General features: G+C 32.3%; 1 protein-coding gene across 11 annotated transcripts in view; it reads left to right on the plus strand.

Annotated features, from left to right (window-relative positions):
- LOC105318381 (otoferlin) overlaps window positions 1-18,463 on the plus strand; it is an 84,805-nt gene that overhangs the window by 59,760 nt on the left and 6,582 nt on the right. For 10 of the 11 annotated variants that reach the window (XM_066067729.1, XM_066067730.1, XM_066067737.1 and 7 more), the window contains 11 exons: window positions 166-313; window positions 610-782; window positions 2,137-2,262; window positions 2,864-2,998; window positions 3,262-3,405; window positions 4,108-4,235; window positions 8,338-8,508; window positions 10,955-11,112; window positions 14,059-14,201; window positions 15,897-15,985; window positions 16,175-16,321. In XM_066067729.1, the coding sequence (XP_065923801.1) occupies window positions 166-313; window positions 610-782; window positions 2,137-2,262; window positions 2,864-2,998; window positions 3,262-3,405; window positions 4,108-4,235; window positions 8,338-8,508; window positions 10,955-11,112; window positions 14,059-14,201; window positions 15,897-15,985; window positions 16,175-16,321 (1,562 nt within the window). The remainder of the gene's footprint in view (window positions 1-165; window positions 314-609; window positions 783-2,136; window positions 2,263-2,863; window positions 2,999-3,261; window positions 3,406-4,107; window positions 4,236-8,337; window positions 8,509-10,954; window positions 11,113-14,058; window positions 14,202-15,896; window positions 15,986-16,174; window positions 16,322-18,463) is intronic. The other variant, XM_066067736.1, reaches the window with a different exon arrangement.

Here is an 18,463-nt window from a genome sequence, read left to right on the forward strand (position 1 = left end):
TTCATTCTGAGGTCAAACTGCAAGTCATGTAGATACCAATATGGCTACCATCTTCACAGTTCTCTTTTGCATTTGTTCTCATCTTGAATTAAATGACCAGAATTTATATATGCCTTATTTCATTATCTTGATACTCATTGAGAATATTTTTTCTATTTTTCAAAGGAGCATGAAAGAAACAGGGAAGATAACTTTGACAATCTGGATATTTACAACAACATGGATAACCCCACTGAATCCAGGTCTCTGACTCCATATGGAGCCATCAGTGGGGGGAATACTGGCGGGAACATGACACAAAACCAAACCGATGGTAGATCAAAGCTCTTATTACAGTTTGAATTTTTTGCTGATTTTCATGCAGTTTCAACAAATGTACCTTAAAAATCAGTTTAAAATATATTGATTCCAAATTCAAAGTTTTGCATTCCAAATTCCAATCTCAAAAACTAGTTGAAATTCTTTCCCTCATAATTTTTGGTTTAATTAAAGGCTGCTCAGAGTAAGAAATTCTAAATGATTATTTTGTTGTAAAAAGTTTTATTTAGTGCAAATGGCAGATTAATTGTGATGCCAAAATAAAAAATCATGTTGCATTACCTACTGTAGATGACCCAGACTATAACCCCAAAGAAGCCAAAAAGCTGGAGAAACAAATGGAGAAGCAGGATGAACAGAAGAAAACGTTCCGAGGGGCGGCCAAAGCTGTTAGCCTGGCCAGCAAACTGTCACCCAAAGCCCAGCAGAAGAAATCGAATGCACCGACCACCGCACAACTAAAGGTAAATCAGTGTTGATATATAGCCATAGTGGAGGCACGTTGTAATCGTTGTACAGAAGCATGAATTAGAGATATTTGTTGTCTGTTTGTTCATTTGTTGATTGAAGTTTTCTAGATTTGGAAATTGATGAAAAGATACACTAGAGTTGCAAACATATGAGCATGCTTTGTGTAAATCTGAGTATTTAATAATAATCAAACAAAAAGTATTTGATAAAACCTGCAAACAAAACTAAACTAAAAGTTTATTCAAATCTAATCTGCTTGCTCAAATTCATATATATACTTATTTTTAACGATTTAGTACTGGACTTCATTAAGGAAAATTCATCCAATTGGTGAAATTTGATTAACTTATTAGGTATCTAAGATTCCAGTAAGAAAATATCTTGTAATTCCTTCATAAAAGTTATTAGAATTATAATGGTATGTTTATAAAGTAAAGAATTTTAAGCTAGTGACGAAATTTAGAGGTCTGATACAGAAATGGAAAATGTGCAGTTAATATATTAAAAGTAATGTATCATCATTTCAGTTTTTAAAACCATTGCTTGAAACATAGAAACACTACAGCTCATTTTCCTCGTCTTGGTTGTTTCTTTTTTTCAACTCAGTTCATTAAAAGAAATAGAAGTTTTGCATGTACTGAAAGTTTGAATCTTTTTAATCTCTTAATAAGCCCGCGCGCGTGATTGGGCGTTAAAGATGGTCCGGAATTCAAAATTAATATCATATCAACTTGGACTTTGAAATTTTATTTATATCACATGATTTTGAATGAAAGCAGTTGTCAATGGAATTGGAGGTAATTTGATAGAAATAAGTGGGTTGTAAAAATAATTTGTGAACGATAAGGATCATGATATGACAAGTAATAAAGCATCGTAAGAAATTTCTACACTTGGTACAATCTGAAAACGTTATTTCACATGAGGCACCCGGCAAAGAAGGGAAATGGAAATACCCTGCGGATCTAGATGTTAGTTAAATATTCTTATATTAAGCGATGCATTCATATCAAAAATATAGTTCACACTTGTGTTTTGTATCCATTTCTTTTGATCCTTTTATAGCCAAATCTGTCGATTAGCAATAAATTGAGAACTTTTAGGTTTTTAGCAATAAATTGAGAATTTTAAGATTTCAGAAAGCCTAATTTCTTTAAAGTTAATATTTTGAACTTTGCAAAAAAAATTCATTTAAGTTATGGGAAAAATTATCATTGCATGGAATTTGAGCAAAATGAGCTGTATTGTCTCTTGAAAAGATCACATTAAGTAATTAACAAAGGTATGATGGTTCAAATTCAATGTTGTGGTGCTGCATGCTATGAGTGTTGTCTTTGTGTGTGACAGTCCATCAAGGGAGGCCTTGGTCTACTTAATGCAGCCTTCGAGATGCCAGAGGAGGAGTCTGAGAAGAAGGCCAAGAAAAAACCCCTCACCCCCAGGAAGTTCAGAAAGCTTGAGTCTGAGCTCAAGGTAGGAGGAATTAGATTTGTGGACTCCATTCTGAGTTCACGAGTTGCATGTGTATAATTTGTGTTGTTGTGTGCTGTCCAAGTACTAGTATATAGCAGCTAGAAATGTATCTTGCTTGAGTGACAAATTCTTATTAATGGCAAGCATAAGCAATTGCATGGAGGAAAGATTTTTTTGCCTATACATGGAATGAATACTGACTAACATTTTCAGGGAGACAACTCCTTGCCAGAGAATTTTAAAAATAGAATTTAAACTGATTGATTTAAAAACTAAATTTTAAAGAATACCCTTAAAATGGTATTTAATCTGAATTTCCGTGGAAAATATTGAGGATAAGTATTGGAGTACCATAATGCTAGATAGTTGTTTAAAACCTTATTTATTATCAGAAACTTACATAAATTTAAGAGAAAGAAAATTAGTCAAATTGAGTCTTCTTTAGTACTTTTAATGATGTTAAAGACAAAAATACTTGCAGGAACATTTCAAAATTCAGATTTCATTGACCGGAATAATTATTGATATCCTGGAAGGGCAGAGTTGGTCGTGGAGTACTTATATAGTTACGGACCTTGATGGTGGATGTTTTTATTTGTAGGTGTACCCCAGTGAGTTGGAAGCTCAGGCTGAGTTTGATGGCTTCAAGGACTGGCTGCACACCTTCGAGCTTTACAGGGGGAAGAAATCAGCAACTGAGGACACGGACGAAAGTCGCATTGTAGGAAAGTTCAAGGTAAATGAAGTTTTGCTTTAAGATCTATCTATCTATCTATCTATCTATCTATCTATCTATCTATAAGATATATCTTGAATATTAGTTTAGAACCTGTCAATATCCACCTTCAGTGTTGTCAGATACTACTGGAATAAAGGAGTTAAGGTTATCATTACGAAAAAAATTATTTTTAAAAAATACATGAGTTTTGGGATGATAACATTATGGCAAAGATATAAACTTGGCTATCAGAACATGAAAGAGCTGTTGATGTTTTTCAGGGATCCTTGAAAATCTACAAGATCCCCCTCCCTGATGACATTGAAGACACGACCATCACCGGAGGAGACCCCACCTGTGGTCTTTTTCAGGGACTGCCTAGCAATGACCCAATTAAAGTACTGGTCAGGATCTACATTGTTAAGGTGAGAATAAGTTCTAAAAGGATATTGTATGTGCTAGTGCAATATTTCAGATTTTTTTGTGTGTCACAAATGCCATTTTTAATTTTTTTCTCATATTTAAAAAAAAAGATTTAGTAAGTACATTGCAGTTACATGTACCATAAATCAAATTTTATTAGCTTCAAGTTTATTTTGGGATTTTCCAGTGATGGATATAAATGTTTGCTTTGAACGGTTTTTGCAAACATTGTTTTTGTAAATAATCTCAAACAAATGCAAGACAAATTAAAGGACTGGATTGCTGTAAGAAATATTTGCAAAGAAGGAGTTCTCACAATGAATAAAAATTTCTTCACAGTATCACCATGATAAATATTTTTTCTATTGAATTACAAAATTTTCAGTGATGAAAAAAACTTTAATGGAGTTGTCTTTCTTGGCATAGAATATATGGTGATTAGGTTGCCTAATTAAGGAGCAAAAATCATCACCAAAGTTTTATGGCAAAATTTTTATTTACAAGCCTGTTAACAAATAAGCTTGCAATGATTTAATAATTGCGTTATTATAGCTAAATTTTCAGCTAGACCATTAATTTGTACATCTGCTGCAACTTGAGAATAAGGAGTAAAAATCTGATCTTCAAATTATCCGTTCAGTTTATCAAGTGTTATTTTCATGGATTTACAACAGTATCCAACTGGCTAGACTTTCTGCTTGTAGGCGAATGATTTACATCCAGCGGATTTAAATGGAAAAGCTGACCCTTACTTAGTGATCAAGCTCGGAGGCACCACCATTAACGACAAGGAAAATTATGTCTCCAAACAACTTAACCCTGTGTTCGGAAAGTGAGTGGATTTTTCATTTTTAACTTTTTTTACTCACTCTTCTGATGTTCTTAGACATTTGAGTTATTAATGAAACTGAGTAAAAACATATTTTGGTATTTTGTATTGAGTACCTAATTTTCATTTATCAACACAAATTGATACTGATACAAAAGGGATTGATATCTCTCTCTCTCTCTCTCTCTCTCTCTCTCTCTCTCTATCTCTCTCTATTTCTCTCTCAGTAAGTGTAGCTGTCAGTTCATATTAACTTTGGTTCTCACGAAAATGAACTCTGAAGGTCGGGACACATCTGCAATTAATGAGTGTCCACTCTAACTGAATTAACTTTGTAAATTGGATTTTAATAGCTTAGTTCTGCTTGATTAAGCCTATTTACACTCCCAATTGCAGTAATATGCCACAGTGAACTATGCAGAAATACTGCCCATAAAATTCGTCTTGTCCAGTAGATAGAAAAAATGTTCCATTCCAGTTTGAGACGGGGATTTATGTGTTCACTTCAAAGAAGATAAAAATTTAATGGCTGAATGGGAAGATTCACTCCTCCAAATAACAGGCTACATGTCTGAAAACACTATGTCATAGTTTCAAGGGTGGGATATCTCTCTGCATCTTTGCGCTTGATTTAGTTACTTCAGTGACATTATTTACACGTGCCCCCATATATTAGTTTAGATATTGACAACACAATAGATACCTGGGCTGGTGCATTCGCATCCCCGATCTTTGTCGTAGATAATTCACGATGGGATGAAATTTCACGAATCATAATCAATTATGAATTTGGAGCTATGAAAGCTACCTTTCTGTCACCGTGATGGCTCATTTGACGATTTTATCGATTATTTTGAAGTGCAATTCATTTTGATTGAGAAAGTTGGACATAACAAAAATCACTGTTGAAAATATATCCCCGTCCTAGATTTGTATTTTTGCAATGAAGAGCAAATTGTTGTTCTAAAAAACAGATCTGACAAATCTGATTGACTTGCCCAAATGAAATGTACAAGAAAACACAGAATATTAAGAATCCCGGTCCAATTATTAGCGGAGATCGGCACTGGATGTTTTGCTAACAGCAGGGGTGCTATACATACCAGCAGTGCCAATGCTATTACAGAAATTGTTATTTTAACCTCAACATTCCTCAATCTCTCCTTTTAATAAATTGGTAGAATAAAAAAAGAATATCACAAAAAACATTGTGTGAAAAATTCATAGAGATATCAAAAGAATGTCTTCAATTATTGGTACATGTATTATGTATGTATTTAATTTATAGGTTTAAAAATTAGATTTATTATTATTATTATGAATTTGTAAAATCATAGCATAATAAACAGTAACATAAAGTTCATACTTTTTAAAGGTATTACAAATATAATATTCATTGCAGAATGCTTCAGGCCTTTTAACATCATTTAAACAATTATTTCAGCCCAAATTTTAATTGAAATTAAAAATATATTTATTAAGACTGGTTTCTTAAGGATGTCATTGAAAAATCAAGGTTAAAAATATTAATAAATACACCATATATGGTGCATTTATTAATATTTTTAACCTTATATATATATGAATAAGTGCTCTCTTAAATTGTATATTTCACTTCTATTAAGCACCATCTTTTTCACTGCCAAATTTTATTGAATTTTATGATTTTTAATAGAAAAAATCAAGCTGTCAGTGGTGTAGAAAAATAAATGTATGAATTAACTGTTCGTTCTTTTCTTTATTAATTCCGTAAGATTGATTAATAGTAATACCTAATCATTATAAGGTTATATATTTAAAATTTTGACTTTTTGTATATTTTATGGTATTTTTGATCTTTTTTAAATGTTAGATATGAAGATTTTTATCTTCTGATATGAACTATGAAATGCATCGCTGCACAAGAAACTGAAAGCACTCCATAGAAAGGATGTTTTACAATTACACAGGAAAAATTTGATCTGCTTAAGATGAAAAGAAATGCAGGAAAGGTTTTACATACAATTGTTTGAATGCAATGTTAAACAAGGCTATGTTACTGTGCTCAACAATAGATTGGGGCAAGTCAATGAACGCGATATTCTTCGACCATCTTGTATCAGCACTCCATTTTGTTAGAAAACAATGATGACGATTTCATTTGAAATGGTGTCCCTGAAATCTATATGTACATTTGGCTGGTGCTGGTATGGTTACGGATATCGTATGATGCTAACATTGCGTGATGAACAACAGGTGGATGATCGTTTTATTTCCGTCCAATCATTTATATGTGACCACTTTCTTGACCCTAGATTCTTACATGGCCAATATTTCACATTTCTTTCTACTTCAGTAAAACCTTCATTCATTTTTCACCAATATTTTGAAGACGCTACCAAAATTGCTATATCAAATGTCCGTCTTGGATTTCATTTTTTGAATAGATTAAAAGTACGGAAGACATATTCCTTGACTGCAATGTTAACCTTTTCTTTTTCTTTGTATTTTCTTCTGAATGGGCAGAGGTGACCCCCACATTTTTAATTTAATGGAAAATTGCGTCAAAAGAGTCTCCTCCGATTTCATTGTGTTTGTATATCCCAGTGGCTTAAAATACTTCATTAACAGGCAGAGATTTCCATTGTTTTGTTTAATCGTGGCGACAGTTTCACAAATCTACGTCTACGCATATTTTTATTCCCTTTAAAATAAAACTCCCTTGAATTGGGTCCTTCCAAATACCAGTAGAATGAAGCCGTTTATTTCTACCAAAATTAGAATAAATTGATTTACCATGTCTTATTTTTTTTAAGGAGAATACTTAACAATGCATACAAACTGTGAACCATTTCAGGACTTTGTGTTCCGTTGGCAATGATAAAGTAGTTAGAGAAAATGGATTAAAACTATCAAAATATCAGCTTTCAAGCCCAACAATTAAAACCCCCGTGTGATCTATGTAAATCTATTTTTTAATGTCTCAATAAATTTTAATATAATTTTATTTCTTTTTAATGATAATTTATTGAAATGGATCCAAATGACATTGATTATTTGAGGCTGAATTCTCAGGAATACATTTAAATTTAATACTTGGGATCTTATTGGAAGAAGAGTGACAGTTCAAATAAATTTTTATTTCTATAAAAAATAGCTTCATTTTGCTTGGTTGTATTTGATTAAAGGATGTTGTGAATGAAGATGCTTATATGTGGGAAAGGGCAATAAAGTTATATATTCAATTTCTGTTCAGATGTTGATTTTGCCCATGGGCTTTCTGAATTATGAGCATTTCAATTCTTTGATTGAATGTACTTTTGTTAATTCTTTGTATGACATAAATTGCCATAGCTATTATTATATACAGGTATTGGGATAGGTACATATTCTGAAATTCTTAGAAGCTATAAGATTCATAGAAGCTATAAGCTGTTGTGAGGCAGCAAATCTTAATATTTTATAGACAGTTCTATATCTTTGAAACTTTTTAAGCTTGTCGGTCTAAATTGCAGTACATGTATAACCCAACTATTTTTTGACTATTGGTAATTAATTAATTAATAGCCTTTTAATAAAGTTGATGCATCAATTGTCCTAAAAACCAGTCTGCTTGATAATAAACCAAGTTGATTGACCAGTACTATACAACTGTATTTTTTCTGTGACATATGCCATTTGTTGCAAAATTTTGCAGTATTGTCTTAAATACAAAAATTTCAATAACAAATAATTATTTGTGATTTTATTCATATGCATACAGGAATTGCCAAAATATGATATATCTAATATGGAAGAATTAAGGCTAATGAAAAAAAAATAATTGTCACACATGCATCATAAAGGCAAATACAGTTTTAAATTAACTTTGATGTCTCAAACACTGATATCTCGAATACAATAGATATGTTTAAGTGATTTGTAAGTCCCATCTAGTATTTTACTCTCGATATCTCGAATACTTGAATATCTTGAAGTTTTTAAACAGTCCCATCTACTTCAAGATAACGAAGTTTGACTGTAGTCCTATAGTTCATAATTGACCAAAAAAATGTTTATCAGTTAATGTTTATTGAACATCATGGCAAATGATTTCATAGAATTTCCAATCCAAATGTAATTTCAGGTGTGTGGAGATTGAAAGCACCTTCCCGATGGAGTCACTACTTACTGTCCAGATCTACGACTGGGATTTGGTCGGGATGGATGACCTCATCGGAGAAACCAAGATTGACCTGGAGAATCGCTACTACAGTCGACATCGGGCGGTGTGTGGAATATCTGCAAAATACGACACGTGAGTAACTGTACAGCCATATCGACAGAAAAAAATAATTAAAGCCAGTGATTTAGTTGAGTTTGTGTGGTTTGGTTTGAGAATTTCATTTTTTCTGGTAATTTTTAAGAATAAAAAGATCAAGCAGAAGTTTTGAACACTTCAAGATGAAAACACTTTTCTGCCATATATATGTGGGTCAAAATGCATAGAATCGATCATAATCTAATTTCTGCTTATAATAGTCAAATTGTTAGATTTGTGAATCATTCAAGTCCAAAATTTTTAATTTACTGAAAGTGATATATTTCATGGAAGTCAAACTGTTATCTGCATGTTCACCGCCGTGACTCTAGTAACATGTATTTTATTTTTTTACCATAAGTATGCTTCTAAACAACATTTGCATGAAGGCTAGTGGTAAAGTGAATCCTGAAAAAAAAGCTTCATTTAAAAAGACTTCAAATTTTATAAAAATTTTTACTTTTCAACAAGGTTTACCCTTCTATTTTTATTATTGTTAATCAAAATTTAATGAACAGTGAACCAGCAAAAGTTGAAATTTGTTTTCATTTTATTTTGGGCAAAACAGAAAATAAAGCCTGACCGTGCCACCTAGCGTTCACAACAATCATATGGTGGGCTTTTTGAGCATTCAAATTTCATTAGCGATTAGAATTTAAGCAAACTACTACCAAACTGTTAAAAGAGCAAGTACATTGTATGAGCACCCGGCGGTAAAACCTCGCTATAAGGTATAACAGCGGGTGTCTAGTTATTATGTACTGCATACATGTACATTATGTGTCCTTGTTTATGTTTCGGTGAAAAAATAGTAATTGCAGGCTTCTTTTTAATAGTTTATCATTTCAAACTGTATTTCACTTCATAACATCTTATCTGCATTAAAATTTAACATCAAATCGATAAACACACAACTTGATTGTGCATAAAGTTACATAAATATTTATGTAGAAACATCAATCAATCGGGCAGATTTTATTTTATTTTTATGTGAAAGAGAGCATTGCCAATGACCAAAGACTTTCAGATAGCGAACAATTTTTACAGACATATTTAACTAATGATATTGTTATGAAATTCATGACATGTGTGGTTTGCAAATAAAAAACAGATTTTGGGGACAGATATCACAATTGCACCACTTTTTAGTGATTCATGAAGACACTACTGTTTTGTTTGAACAAGAATCGGGGGTTGATGATGAAATTATTTAGAACAGTGCATTTGTAATGATCATTGTTATCTAATTCACTAGGGCTCGATTTGACAAGATTTAATTTATTACAATTTGTTATTTGAGTAAAAAGAAATCAAGTCTTTGTTGCCTTAATGTATTTTTGCGGATTGGAAATATGGTTCTTTGCATGCTAAGTCGACAAGTCATTGTGACTTGCCTGGTAGTGTGACATTATGAGTAAGCTATTTCTTAACATCAGCAGAAAGCTTCATTTATCAAAGGCGGGAGCAGGCCTAAGCAGGAAAAAGGCTCACGAGATACATGGTTGTGAAATTGTATAGCTTTCTTTGGTCTTTTTAAACTGTGTGGTAATTGAATGATTGAGCACGGGCATTATCATAGAAATTACACCAAATGACAGATATTCATCTCCTTTGACATATTGGAGGCATCCTTTTTCTCTTCATGGTAACGAGTTGTTGTGTAATCCCTTGCAGTACTGTACCCAGAATCCTCTGCTTGTCTTTGCAGATTTATGATGTCATTATCGTTCTTTGGCATAATTTTCTCCAATTAGATTTTCTGCCACCACAACAAAAATCTGATTAGCCGGGTTTAAAAAATGAAGCACCTGAAAAGTAATCAGTTATTGCTGCAAGTGATTTATGCGAAGACATTAGACAATATTGATCCATTAATTAAAAAATTAATTGATGAGGAATTGAAAAGAACTTGATATACTTTGTTATTATAAAGATTATTCTTGAATTATTCCTAGATTTTGTTTTCAGTAGTCAATAAATTTTGATATTATAGTGTTCTATTAAAAAAATGAATGACATTGGAGTAATAAAAATCAGCTGAGCTTATAAACATGTTTGTTTCTTAAAGTCCTGTACAATTTTTAAAATGTATCAAACAAAGTTCAAATTTATTCAGAACCTTTATTTTTATACATTAATAATTAAGGCTCAATTGTGTATAAATGTATAAACTTTGAAATGCACACATCATTTTAAGATTGGTCATTGTGATTAATAGTTGTACCCACCAACCCACCCCCCTTCAAAAAAAATTTTAAAAATTGAAATGATAAATTAAAAAACGGGATCTCTTTTTTTTTTTTCTTTTAGGTGGTTATGTTTTTATTATGTTTAGTCCCTAATGAAAGTAACTGTTGGAATATAATAATCACCACAATAATTATTTTTTAAATATCATTTTTTAATGATTTTTTTAATGTGTGCTTAATTTTTGTTTGTCAAGTTATGGCTACAATGCTTGGAGGGATCCTATGAAACCTTCTCTGATTTTGGCCAAACTATGCAAAGAAGGCAAGGTGGATGGACCCCACTACCAGCCGGGGAAAGTCCGAGTGGGCAACCGAATATTTACAGGGACTGTGGACCACACAGATGATCAGGGTGAGTACATTGGTATAGGAGACCAAAAAATAAAAATCACTAAAAATGATGCAAAAATATAAAATATATCATTGGTGGAGGTAAAAGAAATATAGTTATAACTAAAAATGGCACATAGTGAGCTCATTGGCACAGGTGACCAAAATATTAGAAACCACTAAAAATGTCACGAAAATTGACTGAAGGATTTGACCTTTGTACAGAAAACAACAAAATAGAAATCATTGAAAATGACACAGAAGTATACAAATTTCATTGGTAGAGGTAAAAAAAAAAATTGAAATCATTGAAAATGGCACAGGATTTATTTACTGATAAAGGTGAATGAAAAATTCAAAAGAGAAATGTCTAAAAATGCCACTAACGTATAAGGAGATCATTTATATAGATTACAAAAAAAGTTAGCAATAAACTAAAAAGGAGAAATAGTTTTACAGATAGTGGCCACTGAGAATGTCTTTTTGTCAGTAGTGCTTGTACATGATACCTGAAAAGTGCATTTTGCCCAAAATTTGGATACACAAGCAGGGCTTGTTGGGTAACCACAATGTGATCAAAATCACACTCCGAGGGTGATTATGTTTTATAGAAGAATGCCTTTGATTTTATTTTGATGAAAAGAGATATAAAAAGCGACCGCAGTTTGATTGACATGTTTTGATGCCGATTATTATTCAGAGTTTTTTAATGTATCTCATCTGAGAGAGGTGCATGATTTAGCTCACCATTCTAGTCTCTATGAAATGAGAGTCTTCAAAAATCCCTGGCTATATACATAGAATAATTTAAAATGTAAAGCTTATTAATTAATTAAAGATTTAAGCAAATGAGAACATTTTTTCATTTTATTTTTCTTTATCTCTATGCAGGGTAGTTTTGATTTGTGGAACTTTTCTGAGATGACAGATTGCTTGATATGGCTAGGTTGCATTTCTTGGTCTTTTACTAAAATAAATTCTTGTTCTTCCTCTAAGAGAATTTGCTTGAAGTTGATATCATTGAAATGTAACAGCTATGTAGTGGAAAATTTAAAATATTTGATTTATATAAAAATCCTCGAAATTCAATCTTTGAAATTCATCAAGGGAAATAACTCAAAAATTCATTTAATTGGGACGTATTTAACTAAGACTTAAATCTTGATGTTCAGCGCAATAATTATTTTTTTCATATTGTTTATAAAAAAAATTACAACACATTTTCCAACATAAAAGCCAATTCTATGGTATAAACAAATTATTCCTGGATTCAAGAGTTATTGAACATTGTTAATATGGTATGGGACACCTCCATATTGTGACATACTTACTATTAAAGTAAACAATTAAGTATAATTTTATTTTTTTTAAATTCTTTCTCATAATTTTTACCTACATTAACTACATATCTTAAGTCTTGACTTCAAATCCTGCTGGGGCTCATATATATTTGTCCTTTCCAAACAAATGTTTAGAACACAATTCTTGGTCAAATATATAGCAAAAATTGAGAATTTTAAAACAGTGAAAGCATTTTGATTATTATGGTTTTTTTATCCACATTGATTTAGACCCATATCCCACCTTAAGAACAGTCATTTTTAAAAATAAAATAAAATACAAAGAAATCTAATACTTTTTTTTACAATTTAAGTTTTGAAATTGTTTTTAGTAAAATTAGATAAAGTTTCCTCATTTCCCTAAACTGGAATGTTCCAGTTGGTACATTATTACCAAGTTTTAGGATTTTTCAGCTAATTTGAATGGATATTATAATAACAAATCTCCAGATTGAATAACACATTCGGTCATATAAGGAAGACATCTACTGCAGGTGTTTCATGGGGAGTTGAGGACATAAACAATAAATGAAGATTAATGATATCTCCCCAACACAATTATGCATACCTGGTAAAGTTCTTTGTTATATCATATTGCAGGGCAAGGAAAAGGTCAGTTATAGAGAAAGTTGTATGTGTAACATCCTTCTTGTTGTATTATATTGAGTTTTTAATAGAAAAAGATAAAATCATGAATTTATGTATTGCTATATTTGTTGCAGTTATAGATTAATATATGCATGGTTTGAATTATCAGCAAACCTATCTAAGCTTCACATATGGTCTTAAGCAAAATTTAAAGAATTGAAATAAGCACTCCTAAAAAAATACAAGAGTTTTATGCCCTTAATGAACATTTTCTCAAATTGAATCATGATATGCCAATTCAATATGAATCCCTCGTCAATTGGTCCAGAACAATTTATTAGAAAAATATTCTATTTTATGGGGAAGTAGCAGCAGGCATTCTAGAAAAGTTGAAATTATTTGTTGACCTGAAAACATTAGTTAACAAAATTATCTGACCTGTGGTAATTACTTTACTTTGAAGATTTGATACAAAATGAGTTTATTAATGCATGGAGTAGAATTTTTATTCTTGTTAGCATTATTATTTGTGTAACTTGATAGGACAGCGGTTATATCACTATAGCTAGTCTAGTTGTTGAACTAGTGGTCAAGAGTTCAAATCATGGGAATATTATATCACCACACTACTAGTACATGAATACACCTCGATCCGAATGTAATTTTTCTTCTTCTTTAAATAGTTCATATAATGTATGAATATCATATCTTTAAAATTCCAATTAGTTTATTGATTAAAGACAAAAAAACCTGAGTGTGTTGATAAAGGTACATTATAGAAACAGGGTGTGGTTTGAGCGGCAGTGAATGAGTACCGGTAAGATATGAGTGGCATTGAATAAGCAACTTCATGCCTTATTCATTCTAAATGTTTTGCTAAATATTTTTTGTAAAAATAGTCCTCCTGCATTTACTTAGAGTTGTACCAAAATCATGTATACCCGGACTGAAATTTTAACTTAATTGTCATGTAACATGTCGAAGACTTTAAGTCATTTGAAATGCATAGAACTTGAAGGAAGCTTTTTCTCAATTCATAGAAAGTCGTAAGAACCACGAAGAGCAGCTGGCCCTGTCTGTTCTGAGGCGGTGGGAAGAAATACCCAAGGTGGGCTGTAAACTGGTTCCCGAGCATGTGGAGACCAGGCCACTCTTCAACCCAGAGAAACCAGGCATAGAGCAGGTTAGGATTCTCTCCCTTTAGAAGCACTAAAAATGAATGGAAGTAGCAAAGGCCAGTTTTGGATATAGTACCCATCAATGTGGTTGTCAAATTGAGAGTTGCTATATCTGAAAGGTTGTGTGTTACTAAAATACATGAAATGATTAATAATCAATAGGTAAAAGGGATTTTTCATGTTGAAATTGGTATGCTGTATGGTGAAGAACATACGAATCAGCTAAAGGTCAGATGCAGCCTCTGGGTATGACTCTGCATGTGGCTTTGCACAACAAAATGCACACTGTAGTTACAGATAAAGGGTAAAATAGCTGAAAATAAGATAGGTGGGAGATAGAAGACTATGAAGACTAGTAAGTTTTTCACACGAAAAGCTGCAACATTTTATATGGTATGGATTGTGAACTCTCTGTAGGGAATTGACTTGTAGAAAATTAAATTATTTTTCCAAAAACTCAATGTAGAAATACATAAAAAAGTGAGGAGAAAAAGATGAAACAATTTCTTTTTCCCATCCCTAAATAAGTTTTTTTGTCATGTTATCTTCATAACCAGTATGACCAAAAAAAATTTATTTAGATCTTTTTTTTATGGAGATATACAAATTTGGAAAAAATGTAATTCTTAATTTGAAACAAATTTTGTTTGCTTTTGAAACGAATGAATTTCAATTTTAAATAAGCTCCATTTTGTGAAAATAAATTCTAAAAGCCTGATGATCAATAAAAACTAATATTAAAAATAAAAAGCGACAGTGTATCAGCACTTTTACGTACTGTTACGTAACTCTGGGATTACAGGGAAGCTAAATAATACATGAACTCGCTGAATGTGTCGTACCTGTGAACACATGTTACTGACTGGCCATGTTTCCAGAGCCGGGTAATTGGCTTCACACCTACAGGCTTTGTTTAATAAAACTGGTAATACTGTAGATGTAATAGTTTGTCGACTCTGGCTAGTGTCAAAATTCTCCACTCTTTTTACAGAGCTGGCAAATTCTTTTGACATATTCTATAAAAATATTCACCAATCCTGAGAAAAAAATGGTAATTAATTGTAAAATTTTTTTAAATTTTTAAAATTTTCACCATATAATTGAACAAGCATGATAATAAATGAAATACCAAACCCTTTGATTCAATGACTTCATACTTTAATAAGAATATGTACAATTTTTTTGTAGGAAAATATTGAAGAAATATTTTTTAAATTTTTTTAAAGATATAGTCTCATAATTGCAGCGGTGTGTGCCTACAAATTGAGTAACGCTTGCTAGCGCGTTGTGAAAATTTGTATGCACACACCGCTGCAGTTATGAGACTATATCTTTAAAAAAATAATGATTTAATGCTTATATTTACATTTTTTTTAAATTCTTGCTTTCTGCAAATATGTGATTTATTCGTCAAAATTTCTGTTTTATCCTAAGGGTAAGTTCAAATTAATGGAAGAGCCACTGTAACAGCCACACGCGTGAACTTTGATTCACGCTTGTGACGTTGCATTTTAAAGCGTTCAACGTTTGTGACGTCATAATAAAACTAATCATTGTAACCTTCGAATACCCAGCATGTGTTATGGTCTTATAACTTCAGTATCTTTTCAAACACTTTACATGCAAAAATATTTGGAATGTAAATATTTTGGTATATTAAGCTTTTTCTGTTTCAAAATGCCAAACTTAACTCGTTGTAGGGTAAGATAGAAATGTGGGTAGATATGTTTCCTATGGACATGCCTGCTCCTACAAGACCTGTGGAAATCAGCCCCAGAAGACCAAAGAGGTAGATTGATTGATTGATTGATTGTTATTTGAAAAAAAATAAATAATTTTTACAAAATCTAATGCCTTTACAACTGGATATTCATGTAAGCCAGTTTACATATTCAGTGATGTGTTATACTATCAGTTACAGAAGTTTTGAATATATCTGTTGATATAAAGTTTCATTGTCCTTATTTTTGTGTGACAGCTATGAGCTGCGATGCATCATCTGGAACACGGATGATGTGGTGCTGGAAGATGATGCCTTCTTCACTGGGGAGAAGATGAGTGATATCTATGTAAAGGGCTGGATCAAAGGTCAGGATGACATGCAGAGCACTGATATCCACTACAGGTAGGTCAAGGTCAAAAATCAAGGGGTAATAACTCAGTCATTGCAGTGTTGCTTCCCTAGATGAAATCTACATCACAAAATTACCATATTTTTAGCATCATTAGACTAAGGTTATGAATTTGGGACTGCTAATTTTATGGGAAATGGAGCAGTCAGGAGCTGGTTGCATGGTTTCTTTTTGGCAAGTTCTGAGCCCCAAAATGGTGCATCTGCAAAAAAAACCCCATGTTTTTGAAATTAGAGGCCATGCATTCCTAGGAGGGAATCAATCATGATATGTAATTAAGCAAAATAATTATTTATGAAAATTTTCATGTATATTTTGATGTAACTTTTTTTTTTTTTACCCCAGATTGTAAATATCTACACTGAGAGTTAAGTATGTAACATAGGTCACAGTTACTCTATATAACTAATTAAACCACAACAGAATTAGTGTGAGGTGTTCACCATTCATTAGGTTAATTTGAGTTTCTCTGGCTGAAACTTATTTGGAGGACACACTGCTGACCTGGACCAGTCTGGGAGACAGACCCAGGGATGACCCTGTCACCTGCATGTCTGTCCCCCCAATTACTGGTTTATGATTAGAAAAACCATAATCCAAATAAGAATAAAGATGACCTGTATTTAATCAGTGGCCAAGCTTTTATTTTTTGTTGAATACATTTATGACGGCCATCAAGACAGGGTGAGCTCCGAGGACAGAAGAATAGAGTGGTTGGTCTGTGAACCGCCGGACTCCCTCTTTATTACTTAAACTCCTCGTAAAAAACGGCAATTAGATGTGAGAAAAAAAACAGACTTTGGGATTCACTTTGTATTTTAGCTGCAAGTCATGTTCATGTCTGCTCTGAGGTTACAGGTTCCCTTTTCTTCTCTATCTTTCTCTCTCTCTTTCTTGTTTAACGAGAACAAAATGGAGTTATTCTTTGGCTGTTTCTTTTGTTGTATTCCCTTTCCTGTTATTTGCCGATGATTATCTGAGTATGAAATATTAAAAAGCAGAGATGCAGAAGTTATATTTTTTGTTGAATAGTAAAGAAGGAACTATTTATGAGCAATTAATGATGTTAAGAGATAACATAATAATTCATAGATTTTGTAGTTTGATATATACTAGATCTTGTTTCCTCTTGCGTGATCCTGCGTCGAGATGTGGAACTAAACCCTTTCAAGCTATATTTGATCAAATTGTGATTTACAGGTAAAAAGGTAATTTGCATGCCCTGATTGTGAATATGAAACAAAAATGATCATCCTGCGTGGGCTCAAGTTACGATTTAAATGTAATTTAAATGAATAAATCTTTAATAAGATGAAGGTCGTAGGTCAAGTGCTACCGGTAACTGTATCAGTTCTAGCTAAAGCTGATCCCCCTTCCATACAAATCATTCCGGTGAGGTCACGATACTGATACCCAAAACAGCCCAGCTTTTACATGCTAACTTCAAGCTTGACAAAGTCCAATTAAGGATGGGTTTTTTGTGGAGGGTACTTATTCATCCAGGAGACTACTATTTTATTAATGGCGGAAAACCAACTTCAGCCTGCTGAAGCATATGTTCCAGCCTGGGGAACAGATGTTCCCTGTGGCCGATAGAACAGGATCAAGCTCCGGCGAGGGCGATTCCCAGAATCCACCATCGATGTTATAGATTTAGCAGTACATCACGTAGAAGAGTTCTCGATCAATACGCCTGTGAAATTCTAAATCAGCGACTGACATTGTGATTATTCACTTGTTAAATTTCATCATAATTTCTAATAAAATTTTCTATGGGCAATTGATTCTTATTTTGTGTGACAGTTTTTTATTTATTTATGTTTTGTTGAAATCACTTAAAATTTAGAAATGCTGTGTAACGGGTCATCTCGCATTTTTTTCGGCCACAGGAAAGCAGATTTTTATTGCGTAATTTTTTATGTGCATTGTGTCTGTCTAAGCGTGTAATCGTATTTCACTGTTGATGAATGCTGCAAGTCACTGTTTAATGAAAATTTGATGTATTAAAGACATATAGAGGATAATGTAACAAAAAGAATTTAGATGCCCAATGTTGAATACAATAGATGTCAGCCCTATCGCAATACAATAAAAAAATGAATTATCATTTTAAATACCGCTGTAAAAAACAGCCA

Source organism: Magallana gigas, chromosome 7, assembly GCF_963853765.1.
Source record: "Magallana gigas chromosome 7, xbMagGiga1.1, whole genome shotgun sequence".
Classification (NCBI taxonomy): Eukaryota; Metazoa; Mollusca; class Bivalvia; order Ostreida; family Ostreidae; genus Magallana; species Magallana gigas.